Raw genomic sequence first — 21,024 nt, forward strand, 5'->3', positions numbered from 1 at the left:
ACACACACACACACACACACACACACACACACACACACACACACACATCATGAAGTATATATAATATATAATGCATCAATCAAGGTTTAGCCCCAATGCCCTGGCTCAGTGGATAAAGCACTGGGCCTGGAGTCAAGAAGACCTTCAAAATCCAGCCTCAGATTTGTCTGTACGACTCTGGGCAAGTCACTTAACCTCTGTTTGTCTTAATCCACCAGAAAACGAAATAACAAAACACTCTGGTATCTTTGCTAAGAAAACTCCATGGACATTATGGTCCATGGGATTAAAAAGAGTTGGACACGACTGGATAACAACATAAATAAGTAGGTTTTTTCTCCTCCTTTTTCCTTTCTAATTTAAAGCCCTTTTGATTAGGTTTGCAAGACTTCAGGTAAATATTTTCTTACTAGTGATCATTAGTATATGCCATACCTGGTCAGGTGCCTGCCATTCTTATATTTTAAGTTGTGGTCCAGAAATCTAAATCCCCTGCTTAGATGCCATCTTCTTAACCAGATGTTCACTTCCAAAGTCTATTTTTCTCTTCGGAACTCCTTGCCTTTGAGAAGCTGAGCCGCAGTGATGAAAATAACACCTATGCCCCTTAAGGTCTTCATTTAATCTTGAGCAATGCTTCCTCATACAGGGAATGAGCCTGCTGGGATTCAGTCCTGGAAACTGAGGGATACTGTTTCCATTAAGTACTGGGACACTCCCCAGCTGGCTTCAATGACTTCACAGCCTGGATTAGCATTTACTTGTGGAAATGAGTCAAGGTGCTGGAGTAGGAATTTTGAAGGAGAGAAGGAGGATAAAGTAACAGTAGCTGGGTCTACAGTATATACAGTACTCACTTGTCCCGTTCTGCTGCTCAGTTGAGCAGGCACCTCCTGTGATTCTAGTTATTAGCATATTAACAGAGTGTCTCTTTAAGGTGCTGTGTATTTAGGGATAAACAGGTGCATGGGCGAGACACGGTGGAGCCCTCAGGCTCCTGAAGCTAGAAATCCTGATGTCCTTTCAGTGCATGCGCTAGCTACCCAGATAATCCCTGAAAGTACTCCCCTGTTGCTGGCCAGCAACCAGCTGTGATATGAGATTTCATCTACCCTTAATAGGAAGACTCCTAATCTACACTCACTGCCATTCTGTCCTGACCTCACACTGACTTCTCAACACTTTACAATCCAGATTCTGAGCCCACTACTTATCTAAAACTATCTTCTACAAGGTTACCAACCATCACTCCATTGCTAAATCTGACGGCCTTTTCTCAGTCTTTATTTTCCCCCACTCTGTCCCTTTGCATTGGGTACCCCCCAACTTGTGCCTAGAATGCTTTTCCACTTTTTCAAATCCCTAGTTTCCTTCAAAACCTAACTCAAATGCCACCTCCTACATGCAGCCTTTTCTGATGCCCTCAACTAGGTCTTCCCTACTCCTGCCCCCCAAAAAAATCCCTATATTTATTTTGCATAAATCTTGTATACAGTTTTACGTGTATATTTTGTCTCCCCACATAGAATGAGAACTCTTTGAGAGCAAAGATTGTTTCATATTTGCGCTCGTATTCCCAGCAGCTAGCACAGTGCTTGGTACATAGCAGGCACTTAATAAATGCTTGCTGATTGGCGGACCCCTTTTCGGCTTTCGATATTATTGACCACTCTCTCCTCGTGAATGCATTTTTTTCTCCAGGTTTTTGTGACGCTTCTCTTTCTTGGTTCTCCTCCTACCTGTTTGACTGCTCCTTCTCCGTCTCTTTTGCTGAACTGTCACCCGCATCTTGGTCCCTATGCATACCTAAGGATTCTGTCCTGGGACATCTTTTCTCTTCTCTCATTTTACTTTCTCTTTTGATGATCTCATCAGCTCCCACGCGTTTGTGAGTAATGCAAGAATAATGAGATTCCAGAGGATCAAACTTATCTTGGGGTTTATTGGGCATCTAGGAGGTGCAGACTGAGCAGTGGGTCTGGAATTAGGAAGACCTGAGTTCAAGTCCAGCTTCAAACACTAGCTATATAACTCTGGGAAAATTACTTAACCCTGTTTGCCTCAGTTCCCTGGTCTGTAAAATGCTCTCCTTCTGAAATGGTAAACCATTCCACTACCTTTTCCTAGCAAATTCCAAATAGGATTGGGGGGTGGGGCTAGACAATGGGGTTAAGTGACTTGCCCAGGGTCACACAACTAGTAAGTGTCAAGTGTCTGGTCTGAGAGGGGATTTGAACTCAGCTCCTCCTGATCCAGGGCCGGTGCTCTGTCAACTGAGTCACTTAGCTGCCCCCAGATGCCTATTGACACGTTTGGTGTGCTGGCTGCCTGCAAGATCATATAGTATATATTATATCAAATGTAGTATTACATGTTATACGTGCGTGCTATTTAATATCATGTTATGTTGTATAGGTGCATGATATAATGTAGTGTAATATAATTATACGTTAGGCTGTCCATCATCACATGTCACATTGGCTGCTTTGGCTCCCTAGTGCGGAAGCTCCCCTCTGAAGGACCCCGCCCCCTCCGCCCCAAGGGCAGAGCCCGGCACGGGGCAGGACAGAGGCCCGGCTCATCCCTCTCCCAAGCCCAATAGGAGCGCCGCCCTGGATGCAGCCAATCCGCGGCGGACGCCGCGCCCCGCCCTCCCGGGCTCGTGCGCCCTTTCACGACAGTCGGGCCGCGGCGCTTTGCGGCAGCCGCTGTTGCTTGGAGTTCGTGTGTTTCCTCTTTGCTGTGCCGGGCCTGAGGCGGCGGCGGCGGCGGCGGCGGCGGCGGCGGCGGACCGGAGCCGGGGCCTGGAGCTGAGCCGGGCCGGGCCGGGCCGGGCCGGACGCGCGGCCTCTGGGCTGGGATGAGCTGCGCCTTTGCAGGCTTGTGACAGCGCCGGCCGAGCCATGGTGAGCGGCCTAGGGGTCAGAGGGGAAACTGAGGCAGCGGCGGCGGGGTCTCATTCGAACCCAGGCCCTGTGGGGCCGCGAGCCTGGAGGGACTACTGGTCCCCTGCGGGAAGGGGCGGGGGCGGGGCGCGTGGATGGGGACTTGTCCAAGGTCACCCGGGCATGGGGGAGGGGGCAGAATCGGGATTCGAACCCAGGTCCCCAGCCACCCCCGGTAGAGAGCATCCAGCCTGACCCCAGTGTTTTACAAATGGGGAAACTGAGGCCTGGGAGGACTCTATGAGATGATATTTTTACATTGTTTAGCACAGGGCCTGGCACATAGTAGGCACTTAATAAAGTGCTTGTTCCCCTTAAGGCCGTCTAGCCCAACGCCCTCATTTACAGATGAGGAAACTGAGGCCCCCAGAAATGAAGTGGCTTGATTCGGGCCCAAGACAGGCCTGAGTTCAAATCTTGCCACAGATCCCTGTTAGCAGGGTGACCCTGGGCCCTACGGTCTTCCTCTGCAATTTGGGGGTTTACAAAGCTGTGACAATGTTCAATACTGTCCTTGAACTCAGGGCCTCCAGCTCCATCCCTCCCACTCCCGGTTACCTCATCTGTGAAATGGGCCTGAACCAGATGAGAGGTGATTACAAAGTAATTGAGAAATGTTTGACAAAATAAACAAAAATGCAGCATGGATCATCGTCACTTATGGCCTGGATCTGCTGCCCAGGGAGTCCGTATCTGTGACCCTGACACCTGGACTAGGTGCCTTGCTTGCATGCTGGGGTGTAATAAATGTCTATTGAGTCATTCATTCATTCTGGTTCTGAATCTCAGTCTGTGTTTCTCATTCAGGTATGTCTGGGGAGGTAGAGATATTTGTGTGCATGTGTGTGTATAGACACATGTATTATGTGTATGTACATTCACATATATTTGTGTATGCATGTATTGCATATGTGTGTGTTTGTGAATATACACAAGTATATGTGTACATGCATATTCATATTGTCTGTATGCGTGGGCGTGCACACACACAGGTGGCCCTTTGCTGACTCGGGCAGAACTTGGTGCAGAGTGTAGCAGCTGCAGAGTAACCAGTTAGGGCTCAAAAGTAAGGAAGAACCAATTGAGTTGCAAATGTCCCTGGGAATATGTAACAGGCTGTGTGGGAAGGGAGGGAGGGGTCCCTTTGAACCAAGGCTGGCTGACCACTCCTCAGGAGTGTGATCAAGGCAATTCTTGTTCTGCCTTGACTCGGTGGCCTTTTCTGGTTCCTCTCAGCTCTGAAATTTAACTTAGACGTTTAAATTTTTCCTGTGTCCTTTTTTTTCAAGGATCACAGGTCCAGAGTCCTCTCCCTGTAATTGGAGTGGGAGGGGCTTGTGTAGATGGAAGCCTTCCATGCTTTGCCCTTTCAGTTAAATAGGGTTTTCCAATGATAAATGTTTTTTCCTAGGGTTTGAGGAGGCTGCTGTGAATAACTCCCCCCCTTCCCTTCATTTTTGGTTCTGTCCTCCCCAGTGCCCTTGTTTCAACCTTCGTAGTCTTTCCTGAGGCAAGGGAAAATTAAATCTCACTGGGCAAGATTTATTTGTTCTTTGCCTGGTAAGCATCTTCGTTGACAGGCCCTGTTCTTTTGCAGTTAATTTCCATCCCAATGGTATGTTCTACCTGTAGCATTAAGCTACACTAATATTTTATTTTAAGCCCTCATTTTAAAAGCAAAAAAAGCAAAAAAAAAAAAAACTTTTAAGTTTGAGAAGATCCTAGATTTAGAGGTGGAAGAGTCATTAGAGCAGTTTTAGAAATGTTCCTAACATTGTAGATTAAAGCCAGGACTGTGTTATTAACTTTTTTTTTTTTTTTGATAAATTTTACTATTGAAATGTAAACTGAAAATTGTAAAGAAGAGAAGTGGGGTGGGTAGTAATGTGACAGGGGAAGGGAAAGGATGGAAGAAATAACCCTTTTCTCCCTTCTCTAGGCCAGCACAATGTTAGCCGTGGGACTGACAATCGCAGCTGCAGGATTTGCAGGTTTGTAGAGGATGAGAGAGTGGAAGGAGCATGGGGGGCCTGGGCTTCCTTTTTATGTAAAGTTCTGTTCACTTTTTTGTTTGTTTTAAGGCCGATATGTTTTGCAAACAATGAAGCATATGGAGCCTCAAGTAAAGCAAGCTATTCGAAGTCTGCCAAAATGTGTAAGATTTCTTCTTTTACTGCTTTTTCATTAAACTGTTTCAACTATGATTGTTGAGGGGTGGGTGGGAGGGATGGACGTTTCTAGGTGATTGTTAGACTCTTTTAGTTGGCAATTCTACCCCTTCTTCTTCCCCACCAAGAGAGGGCCTGGGTTCCTGAAGGGATCCCGTGCCACTAGACAAGCTAAACAAGGTGATATCAGTACTAAGTTGCAAGTGTAGTACCTGAGTGCTACTGGTCTAGAACAGGGGTTCTTAACCTAGATTTCAGTGGGTCTGTGAACCTGGATGGGGAAAAAATAACCTCCTCATTTCAATATAATTGGTTTCCTTTGCTGCAGTCCTATGTATTTTACTTTATGCATTTAAAACATGATTCTGAGGGGTGTGTGGACTGCACCACACTGCCAAAGGGGCGCAGGACACACAAAAAGTTAACAACCACTAGTCTAAGAGAATACGTGGAAGGTAGATGGGTACCAACTGGAAGGGTGGCTTTTTGACCAAAATTAACCTTAGCAGCTTCTGTCAATACTCTTACTTTGCATCTCCAAAAAGTTTGGTAGCCCAACCCTAGGGAATTGTGGTCAGATGAGGGGGCCCAAATTTCCTGTGCTCCCAGCTATCCATTAAGTTATTATTCTTCTCCCCATGGACCAGCTCCCTCCTTGGTGGAATTGGGCCATATAAGCCATGGGGTAGATCCCAGTACAAGTAAGGCACCTGGTTTTAACTCCTGCATTCCAAAGTGCAGTCTGCTGTAACACCCACAGCTGACTGGTTCTGAATGTCCATGATTATTAGTATAGAAAGGTTTTCTTTCCTAAAGAAGGAAGTCTATACAGAATCTGTCAGGACAGTAATATGGTACTGTCAGGGTATTTCACAATGACAGTCTTTGGGATACAACTTCAGTAACTATCTCTGGACCTCCAGTTTCCTCCTCTGTAAAATGAGGGGCTTGGCCTAGATGTCCTCTGAGGCCCCTCTCAGCTCCAGCTCTATCAATGTGATCCATCCTGATGGAATCAGAGCCCCTCCCTCAGAAACCATGCCAAATGGCCGGCAGTGGGGAATGCACCTCAGTACACATCTGCCTCCTAGAAGCCTTACCTTGGAAGGCAGATGGTGCTCTAAGTCACCACGGTCAGTGTCCCACCCAGGATATAAAGAAAACTGTGTTCTGGGACGCCAAGCTTCCATCTGTGAGACTTGCCATCATCCCCAGAATCAGATTTCTAGAGTTGCAAGGGACATTCTTAGAGATATAGGCCAGACTTAATCCTCACCAGTGCACCTCCTCTCTGGGGTTTCTGAAAAGTGACCCTCTAGCATTTGAGGTGTCTAATGACAAAGAACTCACTACTACCTCAGGCCTTCCTCAGCTTCCACCTCAGCTCTTGCAAGTCTTCTCATAACAGTGACTTATAAGGGGCAGACAGGTCTTCTTACTCAGTCTCCCAGCCTCAGATCTCCCAGCTCTCCAAACTGTTCATACAGCTGCCAGAATGATCTTCCTCAAGCCCCTTCTCCCGGAGAAGGCTCAGAGCCCTACATCTTTTGGTTGTGCTCGCATTCTCTCTGTCTATCTGTCTGTCTGTCTGTCTGTCTGTCTGTCTGTCTGTCTGTCTCTCTCTCTCTCTCTCTCTCTCCCCCTCTCTCTCCCTCTCTCCCTCTCCCTCCCCCCCTCCTTCTTCCCCCCTCTCCCCCCTCCCCCCTTCTTTCTCTCCCTCCTCCCTCTGGCAACCCCCCTCCCCCTGCCCCACCCAAATGGATCTCCTCACTTTTCCCTGTACATGATCTTGTCTTCCCGACCTTCTTGCTCAGAATACTGACTTGGCTTCACAGTTCCAAGTGCCACCTGATTGTCTTTCTGAGGCCACCAGGTGGAAGCTGTCCCAGAATTACTTTGTTTACTTTGTATTTACTTATTTGTGTGTACATTGTATCTGCCAGCTGGAATGTCAGCTTTTTCCAGGCAGTGATTTTTGTTTTTGTGGTCTCTGGCTTCTAGGCCCATGTCTGGGGACGATAGGTACTTAATAAAGGTTGATTGAATTAGATTTGAACCTAACTAAATTTATCTTAGATTTGTCCCAATAGTGCAACTGTTAAACCTTTTCAGATCCTATTTCCGTGTCACCAGCCATCAGGGTCTTCATATAGAAGCTGCTGATTTAAAATACTGAACAGAGCAGAGCCCTGGAACACACCACCAGAGACTTTCCTCCAGGTTGACTATTAGCCTATTCTAAATGGTTACTCAAACATTTCCATACCTACCTATCCAGCTCACATCTCAGGTTTGTCCACAAGGTTTTCGTTGGAGATGTTGTCAGATGACATGTTGAAGTCTAGGTCTGCACTATCCCTTTTGTAGTTTTGTGAGAGGAGCAAAGAAAAGGTCAGTCTGACGTTACTTGTTTGTAGTGAATCCAGTGTTTGCTCATGGTCTTTCTTTTCCACATGTTTGCCATCATTGATTTAGTTTAATGTTTCTCATATTTTACCAGGTATGGATGATCCCCCATATTAGTATATAACCCAATCTAATTATATTTATTAAAATGGGAGTCTTTGCCTGTTTCTAGTCCTGTGGTGCCTCTGTTCTCCACAGCTGTCAAAATCAAGCAATTACATTTATGAGTTATTTAACAACCCAGTGATGCAATGTGCCTAGGCCAGCAGACTTTACAGAATCTCAGAGTTGGAAGACACTTGTAAAATGAGGTTTGTACTCTGATACATCAGAAACTACCCAGTCCACCTGGTACCTGAGTTAGGCCTGTCTGTAATCATCTCTTGAGGGCTCCTGATCCCCTGGTGTGAAGGTGTTCTTCTCAGCAATAATTAAAGTCTGCGCTTTTCACTGTTTGTTCCTGGTTCTGCTGCCTGGGCTAAGCAGAACAACCCTTTAAGTAACTGAAAAAAATGAGCACATCTCCCAGCCCCTCTCCCTGCAGCCTTATCTTCAAGTCAGACATCCCGCGTCCTGGCAAACGGTCTTCGTGGCCCAACCTCCATCCCTTCCTTTGCTGACTGCACTGCTGTGGGCACCCTTGGGTCTGTTGAAGTCCTTCCCAAGGTGTAGCAGATGTGAGCAAATGTGCAGGAGACAGGGCCCGAGCAGCACAAATGCAATGGGACAGGTACCTCCCTTGTTATGGAAACCAAGCCTCTCATGGCAGCTGAAGGTGGCGTTCATCTTGGGGGGCCAGCCTTGCCATACTCTTTAACCCTTCATACTCCTTGTGTCCTTCATTTGCGTTTTAGTTCCTTTAGGGCCTAAAGATCATTTTTCTTGCTAGGGATAGTAAACAGAATAGGCATTAAGGAGCAGCACACCTTGCTGTTCAAATTGATGTATCAGCCTGAAGGCAGTCCCATCACTTCCCAAGGCTTGTGTTTGCCGGGCTCAGCACATCCGGGTCTTTTGCATTCATCTTTGGATCCATACCCTTCTGCTTCCACTTTGGAACATCTTTTTTAAAATCTGACTTCACCACAGAGCTCCTTCTACAGTCATATCACTATTTCAGTGCGCCCCCCTTTGCTTCTTCATAAGGACCCTTTCTAACGGCAGCAGGAGCAGCAGCAGCATTTCTTGGTAGTGTCCTGCCAGCGAGGTCACACAATCATTCCTAACTTTTCTCTGAAATATCCTAAAGTCTATATAGTGACTCTTACCCTCCTTGACTTCACAAACACTAAGATAACATAGTCACTTGATGCCAAAATTCCCGGGGTTTTTCAGTTCCCCAACCATTTGGCTAGAATCAGGTCTAGAGCAGCAGTTCTGGCACTTTCTCCATCTTCTGAAAGGTTAAATTCATCAGGGCAAGTGAAGCATTTATCCTGTGCTTTTAGGAGAGAGCAGAGTTGGATTCTCAAATCAAAATAAAGCCAGTGTGTAGCACAGAGTAGGCACTTGCTACTTACTGACTGACAGCTGTTGTCTCAGCGCTGTTCCATTTTTGTGATCGACCTGAATGGAGCACTCCTCTTTCAGCCCTTGAATATGGCTTCACAGACTGTGGCACACTCCCTGCAGCAATAATGAACGTTTTCTCCCCATTGTCCTAGAGCGAAGACCTAAACAGTGTTTTTGAGTTACTCTTCCAGCCTCCTGGAACCATGCCTGTACGGTTGTGTCCGTGTTTTCCATTTGAATTTCGGTTTGGGGGGCAGCTAGGTGGCACAGTGGATAGAGCTCTGGCCTTGGAGTCAGGAGGACCTGAGTTCAAATCCAGCCTCAGGCACATGACACTTTACTAGCTATGTGACCCTGGGCAAGTTATTTAACCCCGATTGCCTCACAAAAATAAACAAATTTCAGTTTGACAGCATCTACTTGAAGATGTCACCTCATTTCTAATACGGGTTCATTAGTTCTGTCAGTGTAGCGCTGAGACTGGAGACTCACCTTTTAGATTGGTTCTCTTGTATCTTGAGCACCAATTGAACTGTGATTTAATGCTCTTTGTGAAACTGTTTAAAGAAATTCCTCTTAAATTCGATTTCAATGAAACAAAAATAAGGTGCTTCGTTGAAATGTTATTCTTTGCTAATTTTTTTTTGAAGATTCACTTGAATGTTTTCTACAAAGTCATTCTCCACTCTCCCTAGGCCATTAATTTTTCTTACTGATGCCTTTTCCCTTTCAGGCCTTCAGTGGCAGCTATTACAGAGGTGGGTTTGAACCCAAAATGACAAAGCGAGAAGCTGCACTGATATTAGGAGTAAGGTAAGTTAAGCACCTCCTAGAACTGGCTTGCTCTGAAGTCTCGCTGGTGCCCTGGGTACGTGAGCAAATGGGATTTTCACTATCGAGAGGGAGGAGATGTCAGTCTGTTCCACATGACTGCGGTAGCTTGGGAAAGTCAGGCTCGTCTGCTGTCAACACCATTGTATCCCTATGGTTCCTTGCCTTGTACGTTTTCAAAGCTGCTGCAGTCACTGCAGAAGGGCAGCACGGGAGGAAGTATTTGTGTATGGAAGTGAATGGAACCATCCTATTGGCCTCACTGCTTCCAGAGTCTTAGGACAGAACAGTTCTAGGTGAGTGTAGGAGGCAGCATGGTTCACATCATTTTTGTCATTGAATTTAGGGCATACAAGTCCTACATTCGCCTTTATTGACATAATTTTTTCAATAAAATTTAGTACAATCTTGTGGTAAACTTTTTTAAAACCTACAAAACCCTTTTTTGTGAGGGTATGAGGTGTGATTCTCCATAACTAACAATGTCGTGATGGTGATTGATGGGCTGAAAGCATCAGACCAAACCTTTGGTAGAAAGAGTGCTGGATTTGGTGTCAGAGGACCTGGTAAAATCCCAGCTATCATTTATAATCTGTCTTTGGCCAGTCGTGTTACCTCACTGGGACTTAGTTTGTACATCTAAACTACCTGTCATGTCCTTCACAGCTCTGAATCTTTGATTCTATGATCTGCTTCTTTATGGCTTTAATCCTAGCCTTTTTTTAATAAGGTCTTGGGTCTATGACAACATAGTAATTTTAATATGACTTCCTAAAAGGAGTGGAGTATAGTTAATAGGCTTATGAAATATAATTAGATTATATCTGTGGTGATCCTCTGAATAGTTATATTGTCCTTATTTCATAAATAAGCTTACTTAAGAGGTTAAAAAAAAAAAGTGATATCTCTGACCAGAATTTCGTCTAAAGTAATGGCATATAGCATTTTCATTTTGAGCAGGTCTAAGTATTACTCATTCTTTGTCTTAATGAAAATGTTCCCCAGAGGCATTTAAAAAGTCTTATAAATGCCCTTTTTCCAGAACAAGTGAGGTGATCTTGGTCTTAGCAGAAATTAGTTGGACACAACTGGACCACAACAAAGAACTATGTACTATTTTTAGAATTCACTTATCTTAAACAGTTCTCCTTTGGGTTACTAGCCAATTGTTATATTCTTAGGAAGTTTTCTATTGTGCAGACTTCCTTTCATTTCCAAATACTGAAATATTAAGCAATTTTCTGGGAATATTTATAATATTGTATTTTTCATGTGCAGAAGACTCCTTTTGTTGACTTTGTCTAAGCAAATGAATACTTTGCTTGATTAACTTGAAGTTTTACTCATATTTTAATGAATCCCAGCAATGGGGCTTATATAGAACCTTGTACTATGCAGTGACCCACAAACTCTCAATATCATAGTCATTTCTGCATATACTTGATGGGCATGAATTCATCAATAGTTGTTTTTTTAAAAAGTCTTTTTTGGCCCAAAGTCAATGATTTTTCTTTATTAGCCCTACAGCCAATAAAGGGAAAATTAGGGATGCTCACCGACGAATCATGCTTTTAAACCACCCAGACAAGGGTAAGTAGTCATTATACTCTTAATGTAAACCTTACTGTTAATGGTGATTATTAAACTACAAAATAGAAGAGCAGAATTCACTCTCTATTCTTGGTGGTTTTTCCAAAGGAAAAAGCTTTAAGTTAGTTACACATTTCAGGTAAAATGTCATGTGTTCAGTATTTTTTCAAAATAGGTGTTCTCATTCATGTCCAACTCTTCATGACCCCATTTGGGGTTTTCTTGGCAAAGATACTGGAGTGGTTTGTCATTTCCTTCTCCAGCTCATTTTACAGATGAGGAAATTGAAGCAAACAGGATAAAGTGACTTGGCCAGGGTCATACATCTGATCAGTGTCTGAGGCCAGATTTGAACTCAGGAAAATAAATCTTTCTGACTCCTGGCCTAGCACTTTATCCACTGTGCCACCTAGCTGCCTTTTTTCCAAAATATTTGGGAAAATGGCTGATTATTAAAATTCAAAATGCTCCACTAAGATCTTAAAAATTGTTAACTGGCTGTCATTTGGAGGTTTCATTGAATGTTTTGAAAAGTCAGTCAGTTTACTGCTTAGCCATCATTTAGCCTAGCCATAAGACATGTAAAAGGAGCCATTGACTTTTTAAGTCACTCCTTTGTGGCCTTGGCCACACCCAACTCTCTGTGCTTGTGTGCTCTCCATCAGATACAGGTAGAAGTCCAGAAGCCTCACTTCCCATCAGGCCTTCTGGGTTTTTTGGCTATCTGTTTCAGGGAAGAGTTTTATCCTAGAATATCATCTTTCTTTGGTTGCAGCTTGGGAGATGATACACACAAGAACTCCTTCCTTTCAATCTCTTAGTGTTTCCTAAATGGCCAATCAGAATGATCCTGGGGAGTACTACTGAGGTGTGTTAAATGAACTCCTCCAGGGGCCTTAAGTATCACCTAGTGCTCTGGATCTCTCTAAAGTCAGGCAGCTGAGGAGCTAAATGGTTTAGTGTTCTTGCTCATCTGGGACAGAGTTAGAACCACAACCCTAGACCCTTGACTGTGAGCATTTGACTTTGGTGTTTGTTCTAAGAAACCCTAGTATCTTCAGAGAATTTAAATACACACCTGACCAGACAGCTCATTTGTAGACTAGTTACTTATAGGCATGCATAATTATTTTAAAATAGTTTCGTATTTTCTAGATGGCGAGAAAATATCTCACTGTGTAATCTTTCAAGAAGCAGATTTGAGAGAAAAAGTTTCAGCTGTTAAAAGTAACTTTTATATAAAATTGTTAAAAGTAACCAAAGGAATATTACTTGGAATATTAAATCAGATGAAATGTTAATGGGTTTCTTGACATCTGATGCAGTGACACATCACTTCTCCATCACCCTCAGCTATTTAAAGAACAGCTAAGAATCAAGTAGTAGCGAAGAGGTTTCTCATCCATAGGAAAGACTCAGAAGGGATTCCTTTCTTTGCTTTTTTGCTGATTACTTTAAGCATAGTACTAATGACTGGTTATCTAGTTTCCTAAACCACAGCACATTAGGAGCCCCAGAAGAGTGAGCATTGGCTGTTAGGAAATGAGGAATAATATAAAAAGCAGACACAAGTACTCAGAAGGCCTGGGAGTTGGAGATCTTTCTACGTAGAGGCAAACAGCTGTAGTTGTCCATTAGAACAACAGAGTTTGCAATATCTAATAGTCATTAATGTTTGTAATAATGACTAAGTCATCAAGAATACCTCTAATTATGTTCCCCAGGTTGCATTTACCACAGCATTTGCAATCTTTTAGAAAAGGTTCTATCAAAAGTGTTAAAGTAGGGACAGCTAGGTGGCGCAGCGGATAGAGCACCGACCCTGGATTTAGGAGGACCTGAGTTCAAATCCTGCCTCAGATACATAACACTAACTAGCTGTGTGACCCTGGGCAAGTCACTTAACCCTATTGCCTAACCAAAAACAAACAAACAAACAAAAGTGTTAAAGTACATGTGTTCATGTTTAGAGGGACAAACTTTCTTTTATCTTGAGAGTTCACTTTTATTTAAAGTCTAATTCTCTGCTAATGCTAGCTAAAAGGAATTTTATTTGTAGTTTTTGAAGTAAATATTTCATGTTGTCTATGATATGTGTGAGGATATAGTTCCAGTGTTATTTAGTGGCAAAAGAAAAAATGTGTATTTTATTCTCTGGTCAGGTAAGACATTGCTTTGCCCAACCTCCTTAACTATTCCTTTTCTTTTTTTCTTATAGGAGGATCTCCTTATATAGCAGCCAAAATCAATGAAGCTAAAGATTTATTAGAAAATCAAGCTAAGAAGTAAAGTTAATACACAGATAATTTTAAATTTATATATATACATCAGTTACTTTATGTGTAGGAGTCCTGATGTTTTCTAATAACTTCATAAAAGCTGTAATATTTCTTTACTGGTTGCATTAGTTTGGTATAATTTTGGTTTTTTCTTTTCATTAATTTTGGTGCTGTTACAATTATTAGATTACAGATGTTATGGTCTTACAAATTATGAATATGCTTCCTAATGGGAATTAACTTGAACCTGAAACATGGTACTTTAGTTAATTAATATAGCATATTGATTCCACAAGGGTCAAATAACTTTACAGTTTTATGAAACAGATAATGTTCACACATCAGAAATGTGATCAGTATAACAAGTCATGTAAAAGAAAGGTGTCTGTCGATAGAGATCCTGGTTTATCGTGACTTTTTTTGCATTAAGTACACTGTCCCATAACTTTACAAATTTTAAATTCAATCTTCATTGTTTAGTCATGCAAAATTCATCCTTGTGTAAGTGATCCATAAGAGCTTTAACACTGTTAGGGAGGAAGAGAAAATAAACTTGTCAGGTTCAAACCATTGGAATCACAAAACATAACAGTACTTGCCGCTGGGACTTAGGAGGTCAAATGGATCGATCTCATCGATGTGAACTTTCCCTCCAGTGATTAAGAGCTCAACCTGTCCGTGGCTGCCCATCCTGTGCAGTTCTGACATGTCATTAAACAGACACTGGTAATGTGTGAAAAGAACTTAGTGAATTGTAAAATGCCCTCCAGATGCCAGTTATTTTAAGTGTGCAATCTGGTAGCATTCTACCTTTGGAAACCAGTGACTCTCATGGAAGTGGACCCTGCAATATGCAAAGAATAACAAACTTGCCCAGTGGCAAGTGCAAGGCCCCTTGCAAAAGCAGGTGTTCTAATTTGGATAGCAAAACGTTTTCCATTATAAATGAGTGATCTTTTACTTTGTAATACTTAAACATGTTTAGCTACAGAATTGGACGGTGGAGTTTATTAAAGCAGATTGTCAGGAATTGAGAGGAACAGTACTTGGCAGAAAATCCAGAAGAAGTCATTTTTGTTTTGCAAACATTGAATATGGATGTGTGTCTGATCTGAGAATTCACAATACTTTAATGATGACTTGGTTTAAGAAGACTAGGAAACCTCCAGGTTTTCTACCTTGCTTCTGCGTTCAATTTGTACGTTGTGTATCAGTTTGGAGACAGAGAGAGCAATGCCATCCTAAAAAACCAATCATTTTCCTGAGTAGGACCAAACCAAAAAAGTGGCCTTGGTTTCTCTCTTTTCTTCAGGTCTAGGGTGATGATAAACACAGATCTTGTTTCTGTGAACTGGATATTAGGTAACAATATCAAAACATGAAATTAAGGTTTGCCACGAATAAACTAATTCAGAAAAAACATAATAAATCAAAATTAAGAATTCACTGCACCAAGATCTTCTGTTACGTAGTTCATGCAGGCACACCTGCTTCTTATGTAGCAGGAGCAGGCTTAAAATAAATTTAGGTGACTCAAAGCAGAGGTTAGTGAACACTTAGGCAATAGCACTGCAACAACTTTTTCACGGAGAAAGCCTACCTTCATCCAAGGTATAGAGTAGGTGGACAGAATTGTTAGGGAAGATCTTGGGAAACTCCAAAGCGGGCCCTAAGGAGTCACAGTCCACCAGGCTATTGGCCATAGTGAGGAAGGCTGATAAGTTAGTGCACAGCTCCTCCTAAAGTGAAGCTAGCCTTTTGACCGAATCCAGACTTCATAGAATAAATCCCCTTAATCAAAGGATTTTTCTGTAAAATTTGGACTCAGCCAAAAGGCTGCACCCAAGGACACAGAAGGCCACATGTGGCCTTGAGGCCTCAGGTTCCCCACTCCTGGGCTAAACTTCCAGAATGACAGCTGAAAACATTCCATCGTCATGATGGCTACTCTAGGTAATGCTCTTAGCCAAGGTTCTTTGCAATAAATAGAGGCCAGTGCTTTCTTCAGTGCGGGTTAAAGTCTCTTCCAAGCCTTCGGCTTCCTGCAAGCAACCTTTGTCTACTGAGACTACAAAGTTAACCTGTCTCCACCCTTTGAGGGTACACCTAGGGACTTGAGGCATAGACCTGGGTTCCAATTCCAGCCCTACTCTGTACTACCTTAGTAATCTTGGACAAATAATTTCATCTCTCTGCTTCCTCATTGTAAAAAAAGGAGGTGGGGCTAGATAAACTATAAGGTCCATTCCAATCAGCAAGGATGTTTCTGTGAGCTGAGCTGACCAAAACCTGAATGTTAGCGAGTAAGTCACCTGCCATATAATAGGTCTGTTGCTCAAAACAGTTTCTGGCTTTAGCAAATCAACAAAGTCATCTTAGGGTATGTTGCTATAGGGATTTAAAGAAATGCAGTTGTATAATTACTGAGCAAATGCTACTGGGAGATAGAAAGGAGAAGAAGGTGGTGACTTCAGTCATCCAGAAGGCCCCTGGAAGTCAGCAGAAAGCAAGAAGAGCTGTCCCAAAACCTACTGTCAAGTTCCTTAGGGAAAGTGAACGTTACTGACCACCCAAACTTCATTATCTCACTGTTACTGACTATATAAGCTAGCTGTTGCTAGCAGACTGTGACAAGTGACAGCGAAATAGAAAGCAGTGCAAAAACTCGACCAGAAAGGGACAGCTGTCTGAGACCCATTAGTGTAAGGGCAAACATCCCCGCCCCCTCAGTAACCACTGAGGCCATGCGGGGCCTCCTGACAAGAACTGGTTCATGCTCACCATAATGGCTGGGGCAGCTAAGTGGTGCAGAGGATAGAGCACTGGCCCTAGATTCAGAGATACTTGACACTTACTAGCTGTGTGACCCTGGACAAGTCACTTAACCCCATTGCCTAGCCAAAAAACAACAACAAAAAAAAAAATCATGCCCACGACTTTTTTAAGAAAAAGCTACACTCTATGTAGTATTCTATGTCTCCAGAGAAACCCCACTCTGATACAGGGTCTCACTGTAGCCTGGAGGTGACCCTGAGCTCACGAAAACTCCAACAAGTCCTACCGATAAGTGCCTACTATGAGCCAGGCACTGTGCTGGGGCCTGGGGATACAGGGACGAGAAAAGGGCCCTTGTTGAGTTGTAGTCTACGGAGGGAATATATATATGGGAAGTGTCTGCTAAAATATACACGGTAAACTGAGGAGGAGGCCCCAGCAAAGCAGAGGATCAAAAAGGCCTGATGTTGAAGGTGACGTCTGAGTAGAAAGCTCTGAAGGAAATGAGCATCCGAGGCGGTGGAGAGGGAGCGTATTGCAGATGAGAAGAGGTGAAGGTAGAGAGATGCATGTGAGGAACAGCAAGAAAGGGCTGGAGTGCATGAAGAGGAGTGGTGTATGTGGGAATGGAAAGATAGACTGGGGCCAGGTGTAAAGGGCCTTAAATGCCAAACAGGATTTTGTATTTGACCCTAGAGGTAATAGGGAGATGCTGGGGTTAATGTTGAGTAGGAAAGTGACAGGGTCAGGCCTGTGCTTTAGGAAACCTATTTGGCAGCTATGTGGATGACCAATTAGCAGATTGTTGGCAGTAGTCCCTGTGAGAGTGGATGAGTCTTTGCACTAGGGTGGTGGCCATATCAGTGGAGAGAAGGGATAGATGACAGACATGGAGATAGCATAGACTGAGCTAGAAATTTAGGGGTGGATTACATTTCTTCCACTTAAGGACCAGTTTAGCAAAGCTGGAGAAGCCAGTTCAGCACCAATTTGGCCACAAAGGGATGACTTTTTCAGCCAGTCACAAGTCATAAAGATCAGGGCCTAAGCATCCCAAGTTTGAGATGTGCACTGGTTGAGAACTTTCCTATTAATGAAATCCCCCATCTCAGAAATACTGTAAATACTGAGTGTATAGAGTGTGTTCTGAGGCATGGAAGTGGGATTTTTATTTTAAAGGGTAAATAAATATTTTGTCATGTTGGTGCTACAAAAGGCAAAATTTAAATTATTTGAAAGAAAAAAAATCACTCCCCCAGAATACTCGGAAGTTGACCCAAGTTTGTTGTATACTTTTGGGGGGGGGGGGGCTAGGTAATGAAGTTAAGTGACATGACCAGGATCACACAGCTACTAAGTGTCAAATGTCTGAGGCTGGAATTGAACTCAGGTCCTCCTGACTCCAGGGCCAGTGCTCTATCTACTATGCCACCTAGCTGCCCTGAATGTATACTTTTAAACAGCATGGAACATCATGATATATTTCACTAGCTACAGTAACAAAATTATTCTGTAGTTTGTCAGTGAACCTGTAATCTTAACATTGCACTTTCAGGTTCTGAAAGGCATGGTGTTCAGATGAAATTATCTGATACACATTATTAATAAAATTTCAAGGTGCAATCAAGAAGGAACCTGGGGATATATAAAGAATGGAGCTTTTTTAGGGGGAAGGAAAGCAGGGAATGAAGCAATCAGTTCAGACAGAAAGAGAATCTGTAAATTCAGGGTAAACAAAACAAAAACCTAATGGATGCTACAGTAGGTTCTTGGTTACCCAAGAAATCCCGGGCTGAGGGTAACCTTGGATACCAGGAACCTCAGATAACCTGAGCCCAGTTGTCCCTGCCTCTTGTTGCCAGGGCTACAGAATCCAGGCTGGCTAGTGAGTGCTATGCACCTGCCTGGGGTCTGTTACCCTAGCAACAGGACATAGGAAACCAGGGCTGGAGGCTCACATTATCCATTAGTCCTGACCGTGGAGTTTGAGCCCTAGTATTTGAAGGGCCATTGGGAACATGTTAACAATTTAGCCCCTGCTGCGCCCTTAGCCGTCACTCTAGATACAATGATATGGAATCCCAAGGTATTTGGCTGCTGTGACATTTGCCTTAAAACTTGAAAATATTTCTTAAACTGCATCTCATGGCCAAGTTCTAAAGGAGAACTAAGGTGTAGTGTTGCAGTGTTCCAACAATTCCCTTCTCAGGATAACAGTAGCTGACATTTAGAGTATCTTGCATACATTGGCTCATCTGATCCTCACAACAAGATAGTGATGAAGGTATTACAGGTATTATTTTTTTAGCAGTTGGTTTTTTAGTGTATATGGAACTCCCAGTGAGTCAATTCCCTCTACCAGTGTAGATCAGCATTTGCTCTGAAAACTTATGGTCCTACAGGGTTGCCTAGGGAATTGAGAAAGTAAGTGCTTTGCATAGGATGCAAATTATTAACTCATGATAACATCCATATGTGCATCAAGGCTATCTTTGGTCAAGGTATGAGAAAGGCAAAAGACTTTTGCAAACAGTAATCTATAGTAGTCAGTCATATGATTGACTAAGAAGTATAAGAAATACAGGAGCCCACTGCACTTACTGTCTATGAGCCATTAAAAAAGGCATTTGATCACAAAATGCTAACTTAAAGGCATCACCCTGACATAGTGTCTTCCATTGTTCTTTGAAAGATGTGAAAGAGAGAACTTTGTCTACCCCTGATTATTGTCGAGCAAGAAACAAAGTGGAGATATAGGCTCATCAAACATAATTACTGCCATTATAGAGGGTGTCTAGCACAGAGCCCAAATGGAAAAGGCATTCCCTAGATGATGAAATCCTCCAGATGTTCTTATTTGTCAGTGACATCGTACTGATTGCATTAAGCCCTGGCACATTGTAGAGCCTCCTAAATGAGAACCAGAATTACTTGAAAGAGTTTGGCCTATCGATACAGGAAGAACCCAGTGAATGAAAAAAAGCCTACTGTCCAGACCAAGCTGGATAATTCATAAAACTTCCACCAATGTATACATACATATATATACATTGTGTGTGTGTGTGTGTGTGTGTGTGTGTGTATGCATATATATTGGGACAGTGACTATATGTAAAATAGTGACTTAGGCACAGAATCGAACGGGACAAGCTGGTTTGCTTTTGGGGAATTGGGCTATGTTTTTTTTTGTTGTTGTTGTTGTTTTTGTTTTCTCAGCCAAAGACAAGGTTTATTACAACATCCATCACATTGGGCAGACTCTTAAGGAGTCTGAACATTAGTAAGCTATTGGCTAGATTATAAGAATCTCAGCAGTGGCTAGATTTTAAGAATCCGAGCTGGGCTATGTTTTTAATGAGCCCAAAAGATTCCTGAAACAGTCATTTTTAACATCATTATCCTTCTGGTGATATAATATGGCTATGTGTCATGGTACCCAGAGACCTGAGAAATGAAATTGCAAGTTACCTGAAGGAAAGATGAGTGCTAAGTATGAGAGGGCTGCACACACAAAAAGTGAAGAATTGTGCAAAAGAAGGAGTGTGAAGGATAAAATTAGATGTTTGGGGAAAAAGAGACAAAGTGGACTAGGCACATGGCGGGAATGAGAGAAATTCATGCTCTAGCGATTGAGAGGTGACCCAAGCACGGTGGTAAGACCCTCGCTCTCCTATGGAGGATTCCCAGGAGAATATGGACAAGGGTCTTATGGATGACAAGGCATCAATAGGTAGTCATCTGCACCATTGGAGGTGGTGCCCACATTGTGGAGAACACCAATAAATACAAGTCAGTCTCCCATGCCATGGCAAGGCCTTAATACGCCACACACACACACACTTTCTGAAATCAGCAAAATAGCAAAGAAGAATCATTGTAACTTGTGCAGTGAAACCCTATACTTCAGTAGTGATGTTTGGTTTTTTTTTTTTTAAGTACATGTTTTAACTTCAGTAAGTGCAAACATCTATGAGGTTTTATCTGTTATACTGCTATTTAAAGTTTTATTGACTTGCAGATGAGTAAGCGGAAGCATGGAGGAGTTAAATGACATGGGAATAGTATTCATCAGTTTACACCATCAAATACAAATGGTATGGTTGGACACGTTGAGAAAGGTAGAGCCAACTTGAATAGAGAGAACTGATTGTTAAATTTTCTGTGTGAGCATTTACACCTTGGAAATCAGAAAACAGTACAATTCAGGGCTTAATTTACTGTTTTGTTGATTTTTAAGACTTCAAGTAATTGAAAAAGGTTAATAACTCAGATTCAACTTAAAAGCATGTTGCGCATCTTTTTTTTTCAGAGAGCCAATTGTTAAATATTGACCAGCCCCTCCCCCCAGATATACATAAGCTTTGTATACAAGGGGGTTTTTGTTTTTTTGCAGCAGACTTCTTCATAGTCACACAACTGAGAGGTAGAGAGAATGCAAGATGGTCCCTATTATCTGATAATTACAAAAAAGCACTTGATAATACAAATTTCCACATCTTCTTTAGGGAAGTGTCTTTC

The 21,024-nt window shown here is 42.8% G+C and overlaps 1 protein-coding gene across 1 annotated transcript; it reads left to right on the forward strand.

The window, feature by feature from the left end:
- Nucleotides 1-2,820: 2,820 nt before the first annotated feature.
- On the forward strand, nucleotides 2,821-13,847 carry DNAJC19 (DnaJ heat shock protein family (Hsp40) member C19). The gene is made up of 6 exons (XM_027875681.1): nucleotides 2,821-2,906; nucleotides 4,885-4,936; nucleotides 5,027-5,100; nucleotides 9,765-9,844; nucleotides 11,382-11,452; nucleotides 13,671-13,847. The coding sequence occupies exons 1-6, from the start codon at nucleotides 2,904-2,906 to the stop codon at nucleotides 13,739-13,741; spliced, it is 351 nt and encodes a 116-aa protein (XP_027731482.1). The 5' UTR covers nucleotides 2,821-2,903; the 3' UTR covers nucleotides 13,742-13,847.
- Nucleotides 13,848-21,024: the final 7,177 nt, after the last annotated feature.

This window comes from Vombatus ursinus, unplaced genomic scaffold (genome assembly GCF_900497805.2).
Source record: "Vombatus ursinus unplaced genomic scaffold, bare-nosed wombat genome assembly UNPS02014810.1, whole genome shotgun sequence".
Taxonomy (NCBI): domain Eukaryota; kingdom Metazoa; phylum Chordata; class Mammalia; order Diprotodontia; family Vombatidae; genus Vombatus; species Vombatus ursinus.